This window comes from Mesoplodon mirus (genome assembly GCF_964341445.2).
Source record: "Mesoplodon mirus genome assembly, chromosome: 4".
In the NCBI taxonomy this organism is placed as follows: domain Eukaryota; kingdom Metazoa; phylum Chordata; class Mammalia; order Artiodactyla; family Ziphiidae; genus Mesoplodon; species Mesoplodon mirus.
Genome location: NC_138979.1, coordinates 153,523,222 through 153,542,689, shown reverse-complemented (window position 1 = coordinate 153,542,689; position 19,468 = coordinate 153,523,222). Strand labels below are relative to the sequence as shown.

The 19,468-nt window shown below is 35.8% G+C and overlaps 1 protein-coding gene across 3 annotated transcripts in view; it reads right to left on the bottom strand.

Moving 5' to 3' along the window:
* GPHN (gephyrin) overlaps window positions 1-19,468 on the bottom strand; it is a 631,539-nt gene that overhangs the window by 385,952 nt on the left and 226,119 nt on the right. For all 3 annotated transcript variants that reach the window (XM_082617455.1, XM_082617456.1, XM_082617457.1), the window contains exon 3: window positions 2,526-2,583. In XM_082617455.1, coding sequence (XP_082473581.1) covers window positions 2,526-2,583 — 58 coding nt within the window. The remainder of the gene's footprint in view (window positions 1-2,525; window positions 2,584-19,468) is intronic.

The following is a 19,468-nucleotide window of genomic DNA, read 5'->3' as shown; positions in this document are numbered from 1 at the left end:
ATTCTCTAGTAGGTCTGTGTCTTTATTCCTGTCTTACCCCTAGGTTCTTCATGACATTTTTTTTTCTTAAATTCCATATATATGTGTTAGCATACGGTATTGATCTTTCTCTTTCTGACTACTTCACTCTGTATGACAGACACTAGGTCTATCCACCTCATTACAAATAGCTCAATTTCATTTCTTTTTATGGCAAAGTAATATTCCATTGTATACATGTGCCACATCTTTATCCATTCATCCGATGATGGACACTTAGGTTGTTTCCATCTCCTGGCTATTGTAAATAGAGCTGCAATGAACATTGTGGTACATGACTCTTTTTGAATTATGGTTTTCTCAGGGTATATGCCCAGTAGTGGGATTGCTGGGTCATATGGTAGCTCTATCTGTAGTTTTTGAAGGAACCTCCATACCGTTCTCTATAGCGGCTGTACCAATTCACATTCCCACCAGCAGTGCAAGAGTGTTCCCTTTTCTCCACACCCTCTCCAGCACTTATTGTTTCTAGATTTTTTGATGATGGCCATTCTGACTGGTGTGAGATGATAACTCATTGTAGTTTTGATTTGCATTTCTCTAATGATTAATGATGTTGAGCATTCTTTCATGTGTTTTTTTGGCAATCTGTATATCTTCTTTGGATAAATGTCTATTTAGGTCTTCTGCCCATTTTTGGATTGGCTTGTTTGTTTTTTTTGTTATTGAGCTGCATGAGCTGCTTGTAAATTTTGGAGATTAATCCTTTGTCAGTTGCTTCATTTGCAAAGATTTTCTCCCATTCTGAGGGTTGTCTTTTGATCTTTTTTATGGTTTCCTTTGCTGTGCAAAAGCTTTGAAGTTTCGTTAGGTCCCATTTGTTTATTTTTGTTTTTATTTCCATTTCTCTAGGAGGTGGGTCAAAAAGGATATTGCTGTGAGAAGAGCTAACACCTATCCTTCTCAAACTCTTCCAAAATATAGCAGAGGGAGGAACACTCCAAAATTCATTCTACGAGGCCACCATCACCCTCATACCAAAACCAGACAAGGATGTCACAAAGAAAGAAAACTACAGGCCAATATCACTGATGAACACAGATGCAAAAATCCTCAACAAAATACTAGCAAACAGAATCCAACAGCCCATTAAGAGGATCATACACCATGATCAAGTGGGGTTTATTCCAGGAATGCAAGGATTCTTCAATATATGCACATCAATCAATGTGATACACCATATTAACAAATTGAAGGAGAAAAACCATATGTTCATCTCAATAGATGCAGAGAAAGATTTCGACAAAATTCAACACCCATTTATGATAAAAAAACCCTTCAGAAAGTAGGCATAGAGGGAACTTTCCTGAACATAATAAAGGCCATATATGATTATCATTTTTGAATGACCAAGTGTCCTTCCTTCCTATGTATTTCATAGAATACTTTACCTTTATCACTTAACACATATTGCAACTGTAATATAAGACAGAGCACCTTTAAGCACCACAAAAAATTAATTTCAACAAGCTGACTTTTATTAATTCCCATTTTATCTTCTGAAAAATGAGAGATATGGATTAGACATAAGGTTCCTCTCAGCCAAACTACTTTATGAATTTATGTCAAGTTGGAAAGAGTCTCTTGACACTCCTGACTTTTTTCCCCCATTTGCTGCTAGAATACAATCATGGTATTAATTACTGGTGTTGTCCACACAGAACACCTGAGATACTGAAAGTAACAGTATAGAACATAAACATGAATTTAACTTATTTAAAAATAATGTATCCAAGTTTAGGAACTATTTACTAAGATTTGAATTTATTGAACTTGATTTAGAAAAGTTTGATCAAATCAAACTTAACAATTTGTTGAGATCTTTACATGTCAGTGTTAACAGGCTCAACTTGTCTTGTTTTCTCTTGGCTATTGCTATCCAATTGTTAAATTTTATTCATGGAAAAGACTAAGTTCAGTTCTCTTTAGACTGTAAACTGCTTTTAGGAGAGGGTCACGTGTTATGCTAGAAGACTAATAGTCCACAGAATTTAGTAAAATGTTAGAGACAGAAAAATGTAACAATGCTATAATATTCAAAGAATAAGGTCAATTTTTCATTTATTGTACTATAAATTTTAAATTGAGATTGACCTACTGTATTATCAAAGGAACCAGGAAGTATATACTAGAAGACTAATATTATTTATAATTGGTGAAAGATTATAGGGAAAAGAAATTAAAACAAGATTTAAAAAAATCTATTATGCATACTAATGCTTATAAAGTGCTTTCTTAAGTAAATTTTCAATGAATTTTACCAGAAAGGGTTGCTTTCTTGATTTTCCTAACATGTATTGATGATGGTAGATGAAATCTGATGATGATTATCTGATACATATATTTCAATTCAAACAGGATAACTGGGAATTAGATGATGGCATAACACAGCCAAAGATTCAATAGGATAAAGAAAAAACAATTATTTGCCCACCTTCCCACCGAGACACTAATTCTTTGTAGAGGTGAAAAACGCCATACTATACCTTGATTTCTTCTATTTCATCTGGTACTATCTTGTATGCTGATATAGTCCCACCCAACCTGAAATTAGGAGAAAAAAATATTCTCAAAACTGGCAACAGTGTATTAAAAATATGGACTATTTCTGCCATTAGCATCAGAGTGCCACCAATAATTGCCCATTTCCCACCCCAATAACCATGGAGGAAAAACAACCATTTTGTACTCAGGTTTTCCATATAGTAGTTTAAAAAGGTAGACAGTGAATGACTACTGAAAGAGGAAACATAAGTTAGATTTTTAACCATAATTAAACTTCTCTTATCGATGGTTTTAATGATGCTCAAACTGTCACTTTTACTGATAGATTCTGTCACAACTAAGATGTATCAAGAACAATAGCAGACATTTCTATTTTCATGGCATCATGGAACACAGCTAAGTTTAGAATACCTATCAATTTAACATACCATCAGTATTCTATAGTTTTGCACTCAGGAAGACTGATTCCAAATTTCATGTTCTTTCCCTTACAACACACTGCTTTCCTCACTAAAGGAATCATTCTAGAGGTAGAGTGCTCTTTTACTCTAATCAATATATAAAAGGTGGTATTACATTGGCAGTAACACTAGTAGTTATAATAGTAATACTACCACTAGTAGTATACTGAGTATTTACTATATGGTAAGCATTAAATTGTCAGGTTTTATATGTTTTGTTCTCATTTAACTCTCATAACCTATAATAAGAATTATGAAAAAAAAGAGATAAGCAATTTTTCAAAGGTCCCACAACTAGGAGTGGCAGACTGGGCTTAATAACTCACTTCCAGAAACTGATAAGCAAATTCTAAAATTCATATGGAAATTCAAGGAACACATAATAGTCAAAAAATCTTGAAAAGAAGAAAGTTGGAGGAGTTACACTTTCTGATTTCAAGTCACTACAGATCTACAATAATCAAGACAATGTGGAGCTGGCGTAAGGATAGACATATAAAGCAATAGGGTACAACTGAAAGTCCGGAAACAAACATCACATTTATGGTCAACTGTTTTTGTTTTCCTTTTTATTTTATTGTAATAAATATAGTTAACATTTTAACCATTTTTAAGTGTACAACTAAGTGACAATTACATTCATAATGATGTGCAAGCATAATTACTATCTATTTCCAAAACTTATCCATAACTTAAACAGAAACTCTGTAATCATTAAGGAATAACTCCTAATTTTCCCCTTCCCCCAGGCCCTGGTAACTCCTAAACAACATTGTCTTTATGAATTTGACTACTTTAGGACACTCACATAGAGGAATCATACAGTATCTGTCCTTTTGTGTCTGGCAAATTTCACTCAGCATAGTTTTCAAGCTTTATCCACATGGTAGCATGTATCAGAACTTCATTCCAGTTTTATGACTGTATAATATCCCATTGTATGTATATACCACATTAGTTTACCCTTTCATCTGTTAATGGACATTTAGATTGTTTCAATTTTTTGGCTACTGTAAACAATGCTGCAATAAACATTAGCATACAATATCTGAATCTCTCTTTTCAGTTCTTTTGGGTACGTACCTAGGAAGTGGAATTACTCAAACATATGGTAATTCCATGTTTAGCATTTGAAGGACTGCCAAACAGTTTTCCACAGTGGTTGTACGATTTTACACTACCACCAAGAATGCATGACGGTTCCAATTTACCCACATCTTCATCAATACTTGTTATTCCATTTTTTTAATGGCTACCCTAATAGGTGTAAACTGGTAACTCATAGTTTTGAGACTCGCATTTCCCTAATAAGCAGTGATACAGAGCATGGGTCCCCAACCCAGGAAACGGTGGGCAAGCGATGGGCAAGTGACTAAAGCTTCATCTGCCGCTCCCTGTCCCTCAAATTACCACCTGAACCATCCCGCCCCGCCCCATCAGTGGAAAAATTGTTTTACATAAAACCAGTCCCAGGTGACAAAAAGGTTGGGGACCACTGCCACAGAGCATCTTTTCGTGTTCTTATTGGCCATTTGTGTATCTTCTCTAAAGAAATATCTATTCAAGTGTTCTGGCAATTTTTAAATTGGGCTGTTTGTCTTTTTGCTGTTGAGTTGTAAGAGTTTTTCATATATTCTGGACATTTAACTGTTACCTAAGATATTATTTCCAAATATTTTCTCTCGTTCTGTAGGCTGTCTTTTAAAGTTCTTGATAATACTTTGATGCACAAAAACTTTTAATTTTGGTGCCGCACTATTTATGTATATTTTTCTTTTCATGCTCACCTTACTGGTGTCATGCATAAGAATCCATTGCCAAATTCAAGGTCTTGAAGATTTATCCTTATGTTTTCTTCAAAGTGTTTTATAGTTTTAGTTCTTCTATTTAGAACACTGATCTGTTTTGAGTTCATGTTTGAATATGGTGTGAGGTATGGGTTCAAGTTAATTCTTTTCCATGTGGAAATCCAATCATTTAGCAACACTTGTTGACAAGCTTTTTCTTTCCCAAAGCTGTTGTCAAAGCTTTGACTTAGCACCCTTGTCTAAAATGAATTTTCCAAAGATATGGGTTTATTTCTGGATCCTTAATTTTATTCAATTGGTCTATAGGTCTATTTTTTTGTGGTTCTCGGCACAGAAGTCTTTTACCACATTGGTTAAATGTATTCCTGGGCATTTATTTTCAGATGCTATTTTAAATGGCGTAACTTTTAATTTCCTTTTCAGATTGTTTATTGCCAGTGTATAGAAACAAGTGATTTTCATGTGTTGATTTTGTACCCTGTAACTTTGCTGAACTTGTTTATTTTTTTAAATTTATTTATTTTATTTAATTTTGGCTGTGTTCAGTCTTTGCTGCTGCACACAGGCTTTCTCTAGTTGCAGCGAGCAGGAGCTACTCTTCATTGAGGTGCATGGGCTTCTCTTGTTGAAGATCATGGGCTCTAGACGTGTGGGCTAAAGTAGCTGTGGCATGCAGGCTCAGTAGGGGTGCCTTGAGGGCTCTAGAGCACAGGCTCAGTAGTTGTGGTGAATGGTCTTAGTTGCTGCACAGCATGTGGGATCTTCCCGGAGCAGGGACCAAACCCGTGTCCCCTGCATTGGTAGGCGGATTCTTAACCACTGAGCCACCAGGGAAGTCCCTGAACTTGTTTATTGACTCTAGTAACTTTCTTGTGGATTATCTATATACAGGATCATATTATCTGTGAATAGAGATAGATTTACTTCTCACTTAACAGGCTGGATGCCTTTTATTTCTTGTCCTTGTCTAAATACTCTGGCTAGAACTTCCAGTGCAATGTTCAATATCAGTGGTGAAAGTAGTTATCTTTGTCTTGTTCCAGATATAAAAAGAAAGCTTTCCATTTTTCACAATTAAACATGGCGTTAGTTGTGGGGTTTTCACAAATGCCTTTTATCAGGTTAAGGAAGTTCCCTTCTGTTCCTAGTTTTCTGAGTGTTTTTACCATTAAAGAATGCTGGATTTTTGTTAAATGCTTTCTCTGTGTCAAATGAGATGATCATGTGGTTTTCTGCTTTTCAATCTTTCTATTAATGTGGTATTATTGCAGTGATTAATTTTCTTATATTGAACTACCCTTGAACACCTGGGGTAATCTCACTTGGTCACTGTGTATAATTCTTTTAATATGTGGTTGCATTCAATGTCTTAATACTTTCCTATTTTGCATCTATATTCATAAGGGTTATTACTCTATAATTTTTCTTTCTTCTGATGTCTTTATCTGGCTTTGGTAGCAAGGTAATTCTGGCCTCATTGAATGAGTTAGAAAGTATTTTCTCCTCTTCTGTTTTATGGAAGAGTTTGAAAAGCATAATGTTAAATCTTTAAATGTTTGGAATAATTTACCAGTGAAGTAATCTGGTCCTAGACTTTTCTTTGGTGGGAGATTCTTTTTTTTTTTTTTGTAATTAATTTTATTGGAGTATAGTTGTTTTACAATCTTCTGTTTGGTGGGAGGTTTTTAATTGTTGAAAATCTGTTTACTTGTTACAGATCTGTTGAGACTTTCTATTTATTTTTATGGCAGTTTAGGTAATTCACATGCTTCTCAGAATTTGTCTATTTCATCTAGGTTACCAAATTTGTTGGCATACAACAGTTTACAGGATTTTTTATAATCATTTTTATTTCTGTAAGGTCAGTAGTAATATTCACATCTTTATTTCTGATTTGTTTTTCTGCTTTCTCTTTTTCTTAATCAATCTAGCTAATGGTTTGTCAATTTTGTTAATTTTTTTAGAGAACAAGGTTTTGCTTTTGTTGACTCTGTACTGTTTTTCTATTCTCTATTTAGCTCCACCTTAATCCTTATTATTTTCTTCCTTGATCTTTTCTTTTTTCCCTGCTTCCCTCCCTTCGTTACATTAATTGTCTTATGTATTTAAGCTGATTTTTTTTTCTTTTTTTTGTAGTGAATCATTTTAATTCCCTTGTCATTTTCTGTTTTACATCTTTTAGGTATTTTTTTGGTGGTTACCATGGGGAATACATTTAATATTCTAAATTTATAGCAACCTAGTTGATTGATAGCAACTTAAATCAGCATACGAAATGTCTGCTCCTATACAGGGCTATCCTCCTACTTTTATGTTGTTGTCATAGCTAAGTTTGCTAGTTTTGGAGTCAGTTTTTCTCTTTTTCTCTAGTCCTTCAGGGTATAAAGTAGTGTATTTATCGAGGATGTTTCTTTCTTTTTGATGTGGACATTTATAGCTATATATTTCCCTCTGAAGAGTGCTTCCACTGCATCCCATAAGTATTGGTATGCTGTGTTTTTGTTTACATTTGTTTCAAGGTATTTTCTAATTAACCTTGTGATTTCTTTTTGAACCACTGGTTAATAGTGAACTGTATAATTTCCATATATTGTGAATTTTCTAGTTTCCGTCCATTGTTGTTTGCTAGCTTCTTTCCAATGTGGCCAGAGAAAATACTTTGAATGATTTCAGTCCTTTAAAATTTACTGAGACATTTTTATTGTGGCCTAACATTTGGCTTATCCTATAAAATGTTCCAGGTCTTCTTTTGTGTATTATCAGCAATTCCCTTTGGAAACATGACTGTGCTTGTGACTGTTAACTTATTGTTAGAATTAAATGTGATAATAGATTTATTTCCTTAATGCAATTTCCTTTAACAGGCTTCTAATTATATGACTTTTCTGAATGAATTAATCTATGTAATAAAAATAAAGGAATCTGTAGATAGTGATTATTGCCATTACTGGAACAGTTCCAGAAAAAAATTATTGGTCCAAATTCATTAGGAATAGAAATATTTAAAGGTAATTCAAAGTTGCTCAGAAATATTTTAATTTTCTCCCCAACTCTAATCTGCTTCTTCTACAGTTCTCCCCAGTTTTTGTTATGGTAAATGTTAATTGATCCAGTAGTCCATGTCATAAGTGTGGAAATCTTTCAAATGCCTTTATCTTTCTCACTCCCTACAACAAGTAATAACAGTCAAATTTTTATTGGCCTTAATTTATCTGGAAAATAGCCATTCTTCCATTTCCACTTCAGTACTTTAAGATTGTATCATTTCTAACCACAGTTTTAGAAGTATCCTCGCCACAGTTGTAACAAGCCATATCTTTCTAAAATGTAATTCTTCTCATGTCACATCCTTATTAATGGATAATACCTTAAGAAGTGATGAGAATTCCCCTTATATACTCGACTCCTCAGTCCATTTCTTGTTTCATTTCCTGTAACCCTTTCACAGTACCTCTTCATTCTAGCCATGCCCAATTGTCACTAGTTTCATAAATGCTTTATGCCTCTCTATTACCTGTATCTTGAATGCTCTTCTACACCCACAAAACTCCATATCAACCTTCAGGAGTCAAACAGCACTTTGAGAACACTTACACAAACTCTGGAAGCAGAAATAAGCACCTCCTCTACTGTGAATAGTGCCTTACTCACACGTGCACTATAGCTTTTATCCTACTATTATAATTATCTGTTTAGAGAACTATCTTCTCCACTAGATTATGAAGGTACAGATTATATTTTAAATTACTTTCTACACTTGGCAAATAGTGAGTACTTAAAGCTTGATAAAGCAGCACACATTTGGTAAATTAATGAGAGAGGTTAGAGGAGCCAGAAGTGAATTTTCACCAAGATCTTAAACAAAATCTTTTTTAAGAGAAGTATCTCCAGACTTTCAGATCAAGATGGCTGAATGGGAGAATGCACGAACACACCAAAAATACATCTACATTACTATAGGAGACAGGTCCAAAAGATCTTGCTTTATGTCAGATAGTGTTCTGCCTATGTTTTCTTCTAAGAGTTTTATACTATCCAGCCTTACATTTAGGTCTTTAATCCATTTTGAGTTTATTTTTGTGTGTGGTGTTAGGAAGTGTTCTAATTTCTTTCTTTTACATGTAGCTATCCAGTTTTCCCAGCACCACTTACTGAAGAGACAGTGTTTTCTCCATTGTATATTCTTGCCTCCTTTGTCATAGATTAGCTGACCACAGGTGCGTGGGTTTATCTCTGGACTTTCTATCCTGTTTCTTTCACCTGTATTTCTGTTTTTGTGCCAGTACCATACAGTTTTGATTACTGTAGCTTTGTAGTATAGGCTGAAGTCAGGGAGCCTGATTCCTTACACTCCATTGTGCTTTCTCAAGATTGCTTTGGCTATTTGGGGTCTTTCAGGTTTCCATACAAATTGTAAAACTTTTTGTTCTAGTTCTGGGAAAAATACCATTGGTAACTTGACAGGGATTACATTGAATATGTAGATTGCTTTGGGTACTACAGTCATTTTGATACTGTTAATTTTTCCAATCCAAGAATATGGTATTTCGCTCCATCCGTTTGTGTCACCTTTGATTTCTTTCACCAGTATCTTATAGTTATCCAAGTACAGGTCTTTTGCTTCCTTAGATAGGTTTATTCCTAGGTATTTTATTCTTTTTGATGTGGTGGTAAGTGGTATTGTTTCCTTAATTTACCTTTTATTCTTCTACACTGTTGGTGGAAATGTAAATTGGTACAGCCACTATGGAGAATAGTATGGAGGTTCCTTAATAAACTAAAAATAGAACTACCCTATGATCCAGGAATCCCCCCTCCTGGGCATATTCCCAGAGAAAACCATAATTCGAAAAGATACATACACCCCATTGTTCTCTGCAGCACTATTTACAACAGCCAGGACATTGAAGCAAGCTAAATGTCCATCAACAGAGGAATGGATAAAGAAGATGTGGTACATATATACATGGAGTATTACTTAGCCATAAAAAAGAACAAAATAATGCCATTTGCAGCAACATGGGTGGACCTAGAGACTGTCATACTGAGTGAGGTCACACAGAGAAAGACAAATGTGATATCGCTTGTATGTGGAATCTAAATAAAAAGGTAAAAATGAACTTATTTACAAAACAGAAATAGAGTCACAGATGTAGAAAACAATCTTATGGTTACCAGGGGGAAAAGGAGGGGAGGGATAAATTGGGAGATTGGGATTGACATATACCTACTATTATATATAAAATAGATAACTAATATGGACCTACTGTATAGCACAGGGAACTCTACTCAATACTCTTTAATGACCTATATGGGAAAAGAATCTGAAAAAGAAAGGATATATATATATGTATAACTGATTAACTTCTCTGTACAGCAGAAAGTAACATTATAAATCAACTACACTCCAATTAAAAAAATACATCTACATGAGAAACAATTCTCACTAAAAAGCAACTGAAAATTGGCATAAAGACTCCTGTCCAACTAAGGTTGTAAGACAGATCCACAGGGAATCAGGCAGCAAGGGAAGTGATCAGGTGACGCTTGGGAGGGGAGTCAGAGGAAAAGGGAGATTACAGGGGTGGAGAATTTCCCTGGAGAGTGGTTCCAGCCACATATTAGGTGCCCTAGCGTTGGAGTCTGACACAGGGAAGATAAGCCCCCTTGGCTGGTCGAGCTCTGCTGCGACTAACAGGAGGGCTGTCGGCAGCACGGACTTCATTTGTGAGGAGTGAACCAGCACTGGCTTGTTCCCACGGCAGAACAGAGAGGGAGAATTAGGACTGCATGAGTGGCTACACAGTTTCCCACAACACCCCCAGCATGCACCCCAGCCCGAGCTGAGCTAATGCTGCAGCCATGCTTATTTCACCTCAGAGCTCCACAATGGAGTGACAGTTGCCACAACTGGGAAGGTTCATCTGTGGGAGGCAGAGGTGACTCAGACCTGGGCAGTGTCTGAGCACAGCATGGTGGCCAATGCTGGTGCTTACCGAGAAAGCTTATCAGAAGCAACCCTGATCTCTGACACTGGCCAGACTTCACAGCCTGCATCCTGATACACATCAAGAGGCCAGGTGGGCTCTACCTGCCTGGCGGCACAGCCCTACAACATTACAGGGTTAGTGGAGACTGCGGAGGAGTGTGTGGCTGCAGGGGGAAATGGTGACACAGATGCAGCAGGGGCTGTCATCGCAGGCAGCAAATCGGAGGTAGTATAAAACTCTGTGGCCAACCTGCAGAAGCCCATGCTCCATCATGAGCCCAGAGCCTGCAAGGCCGCTGTTGGTGCAGCACTGCTCTCCTGGGGCAAGGATGCCAGGTACTGAAAGAGCAGAGAGCACATATTTTAAGGAAACAAATCCAGCTCGTAATCAACATTCAGGGCTTCTGCTCCTTAAACTTGGGATCCAACCCCACCCCCAATAGGGCAGAGAGGGACAATGAGTAGAGGGGAAGCACTGCCTTACAGTTAGCTCTGGCCCTATCCCTTCATCTCCAGCCCTATTCACTACCAAGGTGATAGCTGCCACAACACCCTGAGGAAAGGTGTCACTTCTGTTCATGTGATATCCAGCTCTCTCACCAAAGGCACCAGGCACACACAGACTGTATAGGGACACTTCCACATAGGGACATTCTTTCAAGACTGCAATAGGTAACTGTTTTACCTAAATTCATGGTGACAAAAAAATGAAAAAAAAATACGGATTTGTTTCAATTGAAAGAGCAACAGAAAACCTCTGAAAAAATAATGAAACAGAAATAAACAATTTACCAGATAAAGAATTAAAAGGCATCCAAATTTGAAGGGAAGAGGTAAAACTGTCACTATTTGCAGGTGACATAATACTTTATATAGAAAACCCTCAAGTCTCCAACAAAAAGCTCTTATAACTAACAAATGTATTCAGTAAAGCTGTAGAATATAAGATTAACATACAGAAATCTGTTGCTTTTCTATATACTAATAATGAACTATCAGAAAGAGAAAGCAAAAAAAAAATTCCCTTTAAAATCACATCAAGAAGAATAAGACACACAGGAATAAACTTAACCAAGGAGGTGAAAGATCTATACTCTAAAAACTATAAGCCACTGATGAAGGAAACTGAAGATGATACCAAAAATATGGAAAGATATCCCATGTTCATGGATTGGAAGAATACTGTTAAACTGTCCATACTACTCAAGGCAACAGATTGATTGAATGCAATCCCTATGCAAATAAATACTCATGACATTTTTCACAGAACTAGAACAAATCATTCTAAAATTTATATTGAAAATCAAAAGGCCCAGAATTGCCAGAGCAAGCTTGAGAAAAAAGAACAAAGCTGGAGGTATCATGCTCCCTGACTTCACACTACATTAAAAAGTTACAGTAGGGCTTCCCTGGTGGTGCAGTGGTTGAGAGTCCGCCTGCCGATGCAGGGGACATGGGTTCATGCCCTGGTCTGGGAAGATCCCACATGCCGCAGAGCAGCTGGGCCCGTGAGCCATGGCCGCTGAGCCTATGCATCTGTAGCCTGTGCTCCGCAATGGGAGAGGCCGCAACAGTGAGAGGCCCGCGTACCGCAAAAAAAAAAAAAAAAAAAAAGTTACAGTAACCAAAACAGCATGGTACTGGCACAAAAAGAGACAGATCAACTGAACAGAATAGAGAGCCCTGACAAATAGAGATAAACTGACAAACTTATGGTCAATTAATCTGTAACAAAGGGGGCAAGAATATACAATGCAGGAAAGATAATTCAATAAGTGGTGCTGTAAAAACTAGATAGCTACATGTAAAAAAATGAGATTAGAACATTTCTTAACAACATCTACAAAAATAAACTCCAAAGGAGTAAAGACCTAAATGTTATACCTAAAACCATACAACTCCTAGAGGAGAATATAGGCAGAACACTCTTTGACCTAAATCACAGCAATATTTTTTTTTAGATATGTCTCCTAAGGGAAAAGAAAAGCAAAAATAAACAAGTAAGACCTTAATTAAAATTAAGTTAATTTTAATTAACTTAAAACCTTTTGCATAGCAAAGGAAGCCATCAACAAAATGAAAAGACAACATACTGAATAGGAGACAATACCAAATGACATGCACAATAAGAGGTTAATATCCAAAATACATAAACAGCTCATACAACTAAAAATTTTTAAAAATCCAGTATAAAAAATAAACAGAAGATACAAACTGACATTTTTCTAAAGAAGACAGATAGCTAACAGACACATGAAAAGATGCTCAAGATCACTAATTATTAGAGAAATGCAAATCAAAACCACAATGAGATAGCAATTCACATCTGTCAGATTGGCTAACATCAAAAAGTATACAAGTAACAAATGGCGAAGATGTGAAGAAAAGGAAACTTTTGCACAGTTTGTGGGAATGTAAATAGGTATAGCCATTATGGAAAATAATACAGAAAAAACTAAAAATAGAATAATCATATGATTCAGCAATTCCACTTCTGGGTCTATATATGAAGAAACTGAAAACATTAATTTAAAAAGATACATGCACCACAATATTTATAGCAGCATTATTTACAATAGCCAAGATATGGAAGCAAACTAAGTGCCCCAAAACAGATGAATGGATGAAGAATATATGGTAACTATATATACAATGGAATATTACCCAGGCATTAAAAAAATGAAATCTGCCATTTGCAACAATGAGGATATACCTAGACAGTGTTATACTTAGTGAAATAAGTCAGAAAGAGAAAGACAAATCCTCTATATTATCCGTAATGTGGAACCTAAAACATAACTGAAATGAATGTGTATAACAAAACAGAAATAGACTCATAAACAAAGAGAACAAACTAGTAGTTACCAGTGGGGAGAGGGAAAGAGAGAAGGATAAGATAGCCTCAGTTACCAGAGGGTAAGAAGCAGAAGAAAGAAGAACTACACTCCTGCAGCCTTTGGAATGAAAACCACATTCACAGAAAGACAGACAAAATGAAAAGGCAGAGGGCAATGTACCAGATGAGGAACAAGATGAAACCCCAGGAAAACAAATGAAGTGGAGATAGGCAACCTTCCAGAAAAAGAATTCAGAATAATGATAGTGAAGATGACCCAGGACCTTGGAAAATGAATGGAGGCAAACAACGAGAAGATGCAAGAAATGTTTAACAAAGACCTAGAAGAATTAAAGAACAAAAAAACAGAGATAGACAATACAATAAATGAAATGAAAAATACACCAGAAGGAATCAGTAGCAGAATAACTGAGGCAGAAGAATGGATAAGCGACCTGGAAGACAGAATGGTGGATTTCACTGCCACGAAGGAGAAAAAAGAAAAAAGAATGAAAAGAAATGAAGCCAGCCTAAGAGACCTCTGGGACAATATTAAACACACCAACATTCGCATTATAGGGGTCCCAGAAGGAGAAGAGAGGGAGAAAGGACCCGAGAAAATATCTGAAGAGATTATAGTCGAAAACTTCCCTCACATGGGAAAGGAAATAGCCACCCATGTCCAGGAAGTACAGAGAGTCCCAGGCAGGATAAACCCAAGGAGAAAAATGCTGAGACACACAGTAATCAAACTGAATAAAATTAAAGACAAAGAAAATTATTAAAAGCAACAAGGGAAAAACGAAAAACAACATACAAGGGAACGCCCATAAGGTTAACAGATGATTTCTTGGCAGAAACTCTACAAGCCAGAAGAGAGTGGCAAGATATATTTAAAGTGATGAAAGGGAAGAACCTACAAACAAGATTATATTCTACCCAGCAAGGATCTCCTTCAGATAGGACAGAAAAACCAAAAGCTTTACAGACAAGCAAAAGCTAAGAAAATTCAGCACCACCGTAGTGGCTCTACAACAAATGCTAAAGAAACTTCTCTAAGCAGAAAACACAAGAAAAGAACAGGACCTACAAAAACAAACTCAAAACAATTAAGAAAATGGTAATAGGAACATACATATGGATAATTACCTTAAATGTGAATGGATTAAATGCTCCAACCAAAAGACACAGGCTCGCTGAATGGATAAAAAAATAAGACCCATCTATATGCTGTCTACAAGAAATCCACTTGAGACCTAGCGACACGTACAGACTGAAAGTGAGGGAATGGAAAAAGGTATTCCACACAAATGGAAATCAAAACAAGGCTGGAGTAGCAATACTCGTATCAGATAAAATAGACTTTAAAGTTAAGAATGTTACAAAAGACAAGGAAGGACACTACATAATGATCAAAGAATCAATCCAAGAAGATATAACAATTATAAATATATATGCACCAAACACAGGAGCACCTCAATACATAAGGCAAACGGTAACAGCTATAAAAGAGGAAATTGACAGTAACACAATAATAGTGGGGGGACTTTAACACCTCACTTACACCAAAGGACAAATCATCCAGACAAAAAATTAATAAGGAAACACAAGCTTTAAATAACACAGTAGACCAGATAGATTTCACTGAGATTTATAGGACATTCCATCTGAAAACAGCAGGTTACACTTTCTTCTCAAGTGCAAAAGAAACATTCTCCAGGACAGATCACATCTTGGGTCACAAATCAAGCCTTGGTAAATTTAAGAAAACTGAAATCATATCAAGCATCTTTTCTGACCACAATGCTATGAGATTAGAAATAAATTACAGGGGAAAAAAATGTAAAAAAACCCCACAAACACATGGAGGCTAAACAATACGATACTAAATAACCAAGAGATCACTGAAGAAATCAAAGAGGAAATCAAAAAATACCTAGAGACAAATGAAAACAAAAACATGACGATCCAAAACCTATGGGATGCAGCAAAAGCAGTTCTAAGAGCGAAGTTTATAGCAATACAACCCTACCTCAAGAAACAAGAAAAATATCAAATAAACAATCTAACCTTACACCTAAAGGAACTAGAGAAAGAACAACAAACAAAACCCAAAGATAGTAAAAGGAATGAAATCATAAAGATCAGAGCAGAAATAAATGAAATAGAAACAAAGAAGACAATAGCAAAGATCAAAAAAAACTAAAAGCTGGTTCTTTGGGAAGATAAACAAAACTGATAAACCTTTAGCCAAACTCATCAAGAAAAGGAGGGAGAGGACTCAAATCAAGAGAATTATAAATGAAAAAGGAGAAGTTACAATGGACGCCACAGAAATACAAAGCATCATAAGAGACCAGTATAAACAACTCTATGCCAATAAAATGGACAACCTGGAACAAATGGACAAATTCTTGGAAAGGTATAACCTTCCACGACTGAACCAGGAAGAAACAGAAAATAGGAACAGACCAATCACAAGTACTGAGATTGAAACTGTGATTAAAAACCTTCCAACAAACAAAAGCCCAGGACCAGCTGGCTTCACAGGTGAATTTTATCAAGCTTTTTGAGAAGAGCTAGCACTCATCCTTCTCATACTCTTCCAAAAAATTTCAGAGGAAGGAACACTCTCAAACTCATTCTACGAGGCCACCATCACACCGATACCAAAACCAGAAAAGATAGTACAAAAAAAGAAAATTACAGACCAATATCACTGACGAATATAGATGCAAATATTCTCAACAAAATACTAGCAAACAGAATCCAATAACTGATTAAAAGGACCACACAACATGATCAAGTGGGGATTTATCCCAGGGATGCAAGGGTTCTTCAATATACACAAATCAATCAATGTGATACACCATATTAACAAATTGAAGAATAAAAACCATACGATCATCTCAATAGATGCAGAAAAGGGTTTTGACAAAATTCAACACCCATTTCTGATAAAAACTTTCCAAGAAGTGGGCAGAGAGGGAAACTACCTCAACATAATTAAGGCCATATACGACAAACCCACAGCAAACATCATTCTCAATGGTGAAAAACTGAAAGCATTTCCTCTAAGATCAGGAGCAAGACAAGGATGTCCACTCTCGCCACTATTATTCAACATAGTTTTGGAAGTCCTAGGCATGGCAATCAGAGATGAAAAACAAATAAAAGGAATACAAATTGGAAAAGAAGAAGTAAAACTGTCAATGTTTGCAGATGACATGATACTATACATGGAGAATCCTAAAGATGCCACCAGAAAACTACTAGAGCTTATCAATGAACTTGGTAAAGTTGCAGGATACAAAATTAATGCACAGAAATCACTAACAACGAAAGATCAGAAAGAGAAGTTAAGGAAACAATCCCATTTACCACTGCAATAAAAAGAATAAAATACCTAGGAATAAACCTACCTAAGGAGGTAAAAGACCTGTACTCAGAAAACTATAAGACACTGATGAAAGAAATCAACATCAACAGATGGAGGGAAATACCATGCTCTTGGATTGGAAGAATCAATATTGTGAAAATGACTATACCACCCAAAGCAATCTACAGATTCAATGCAATCCCTATCAAATTACCAATGGCACTTTTTACAAAACTAGAGAAAAATCTTAAAATTTGTATGGAGACACAAAAGGCCCGGAATAGCCAAAGCAATCTTGAGGGGGAAAAAAAACGGAGCTGGAGGAATCATACTCCCTGACTTCAGACTATACTACAGAGCTACGGTAATCAAAACAGTATGGTACTGGCCCATAAACAGAAATATAGATCAGTGGAACAGGATAGAAAGCCCAGAGATAAGCCCACGCACCTATGGTCAACTAGTCTATGACAAAGGAGGCAAGGATATACAATAGAGAAAAGACAGTTTCTTCAGTAAGTGGTGCTGGGAAAACTGGACAGCTACATGTAAAAGAATGAAATTAGAACACTCCCTAACACCATACACAAAAATAAACTCAAAATGGATTAAAGACATAAATCTAAGACCAGACACTATAAAGCCCTTAGAGGAAAACACAGGAAGAACACTCTTTGACGTACACCACAGCAAGGTCTTTTTTGACCCACCTCCTACAGTCATGGAAATAAAAACAAACAAATGGGACCTAATGAAACTTAAAAGCTTTTGCACAGCAAAGGAAAACTATAAACAAGACGAAAAGACAACCCTCACAATGGGAGAAAATATTTACAAACGAATCAACGGACAAAGGATTAATCTCCAAAATATATAAACAGCTCATCCAGCTCAATATTAAAAAAACAAACAACCCAATCAAAAAATGGCAGAACACCTAAATAGACATTTCTCCAGACACATACAGATGGCCAAGAGGCACATGAAAAGCTGCTCAACATCACTAATTATTAGAGAAATGCAAATCAAAACTACAATGAGCTATTACCTCACACTGGTTAGAATGGGCATCATCAGAAAATCTACAAACAATAAATGCTGTCGAGGGTGTGGAGAAAAGGGAACCATCTTGCACTGTTGCTGGGAATGTAAATTGATACAGCCACTATGGAGAACAGTCTGGAAGCTCCTTAAAAATCTAATTACCATATGACTGAGCAATCCCACTACTGGGCATATACCCAGAGAAAACCATAATTCAAAGACACATGCACCCCAATGTTCATTGCAGCACTATTTACAATAGCCAGGTCATGGAAGCAACCTAAATGCCCATCGACAGACGAATGGATAAAGAACACATAGTACATATATACAATGGAATATCACTCAGCCATAAACAGGAATGAAATTGGGTCATTCGCCGAGACGTGGATGGACTCAGAGACTGTCATACAGAGTGAAGTAAGTCAGAAAGAGAAAAACAAATATTGTATATTAATGAATATATGTGGAATCTGGAAAAATGGTACAGATGATCCAGTTTGCAAGGCAGAAATAGAGACACAGATGTAGAGAACAAACGTATGGACACCAAGCAGAGAAGGGAAGGTGTGGTGGTGGTGGGATGAATTGGAAGATTGGGTTTGACATATATACACTAATATGTATAAAACAGGTAACTAATAAGAACCTGCTGTATGAAAAAATAAAAATAAAATAAAATTCAAAAAAAGAACAGAGAAGAGAATAATACATGTGTGGAACACAGTAAAAAAAATGGCTATAAAAAATATAAAAAGAGAGAAGGATAATATAACGGTATGGGATTAATAGATACAAACTACTATGTATAAAAATAAATAAGCAGCAAGGCTATATTTTACAGTAGAGGAAAATATAGCCATTATTTTTTAATAACTTTAAATGGAGTGTTATCTATAAAAACATTGAACCACTATGCTGTACACATGAAACTAATATTACTTTGTTAATCAATTATATTTCAATAAAAAGCATTTTCTCTATTTTAATAATATTATACATTTGTGGTATGCACATTATGCACTTACTTCTTTTATAAAATAATTTTTACACACCTTAGTTTGAGCAGTGTTATATTCCTCAATGCTTTCAACTTGACTGAACAAGCAAGCACAATATCTTTAGAGATTTTCATAAGAAGCCAAATTACTGATTCATACATTAAACTTCAATGAATTAGTGTTCAAAAAATATCTCTGCCCTTGGCTTGGTTCTTGCCATTTGTAGAAGTTATCAGATGTCAGTTTAAAATTAAGTAACATTAATCTTATTTTTTTCCAGCAAGGGCACGTTGTCTAAATAATGCTAAACTTTTTATTCCCAACAGAAAGGTTCTTCTATTAAATATAAAAGTGAGACTACTAGTCCAACTTAATACACACATATTCAATAAATTCTATAAGTGGT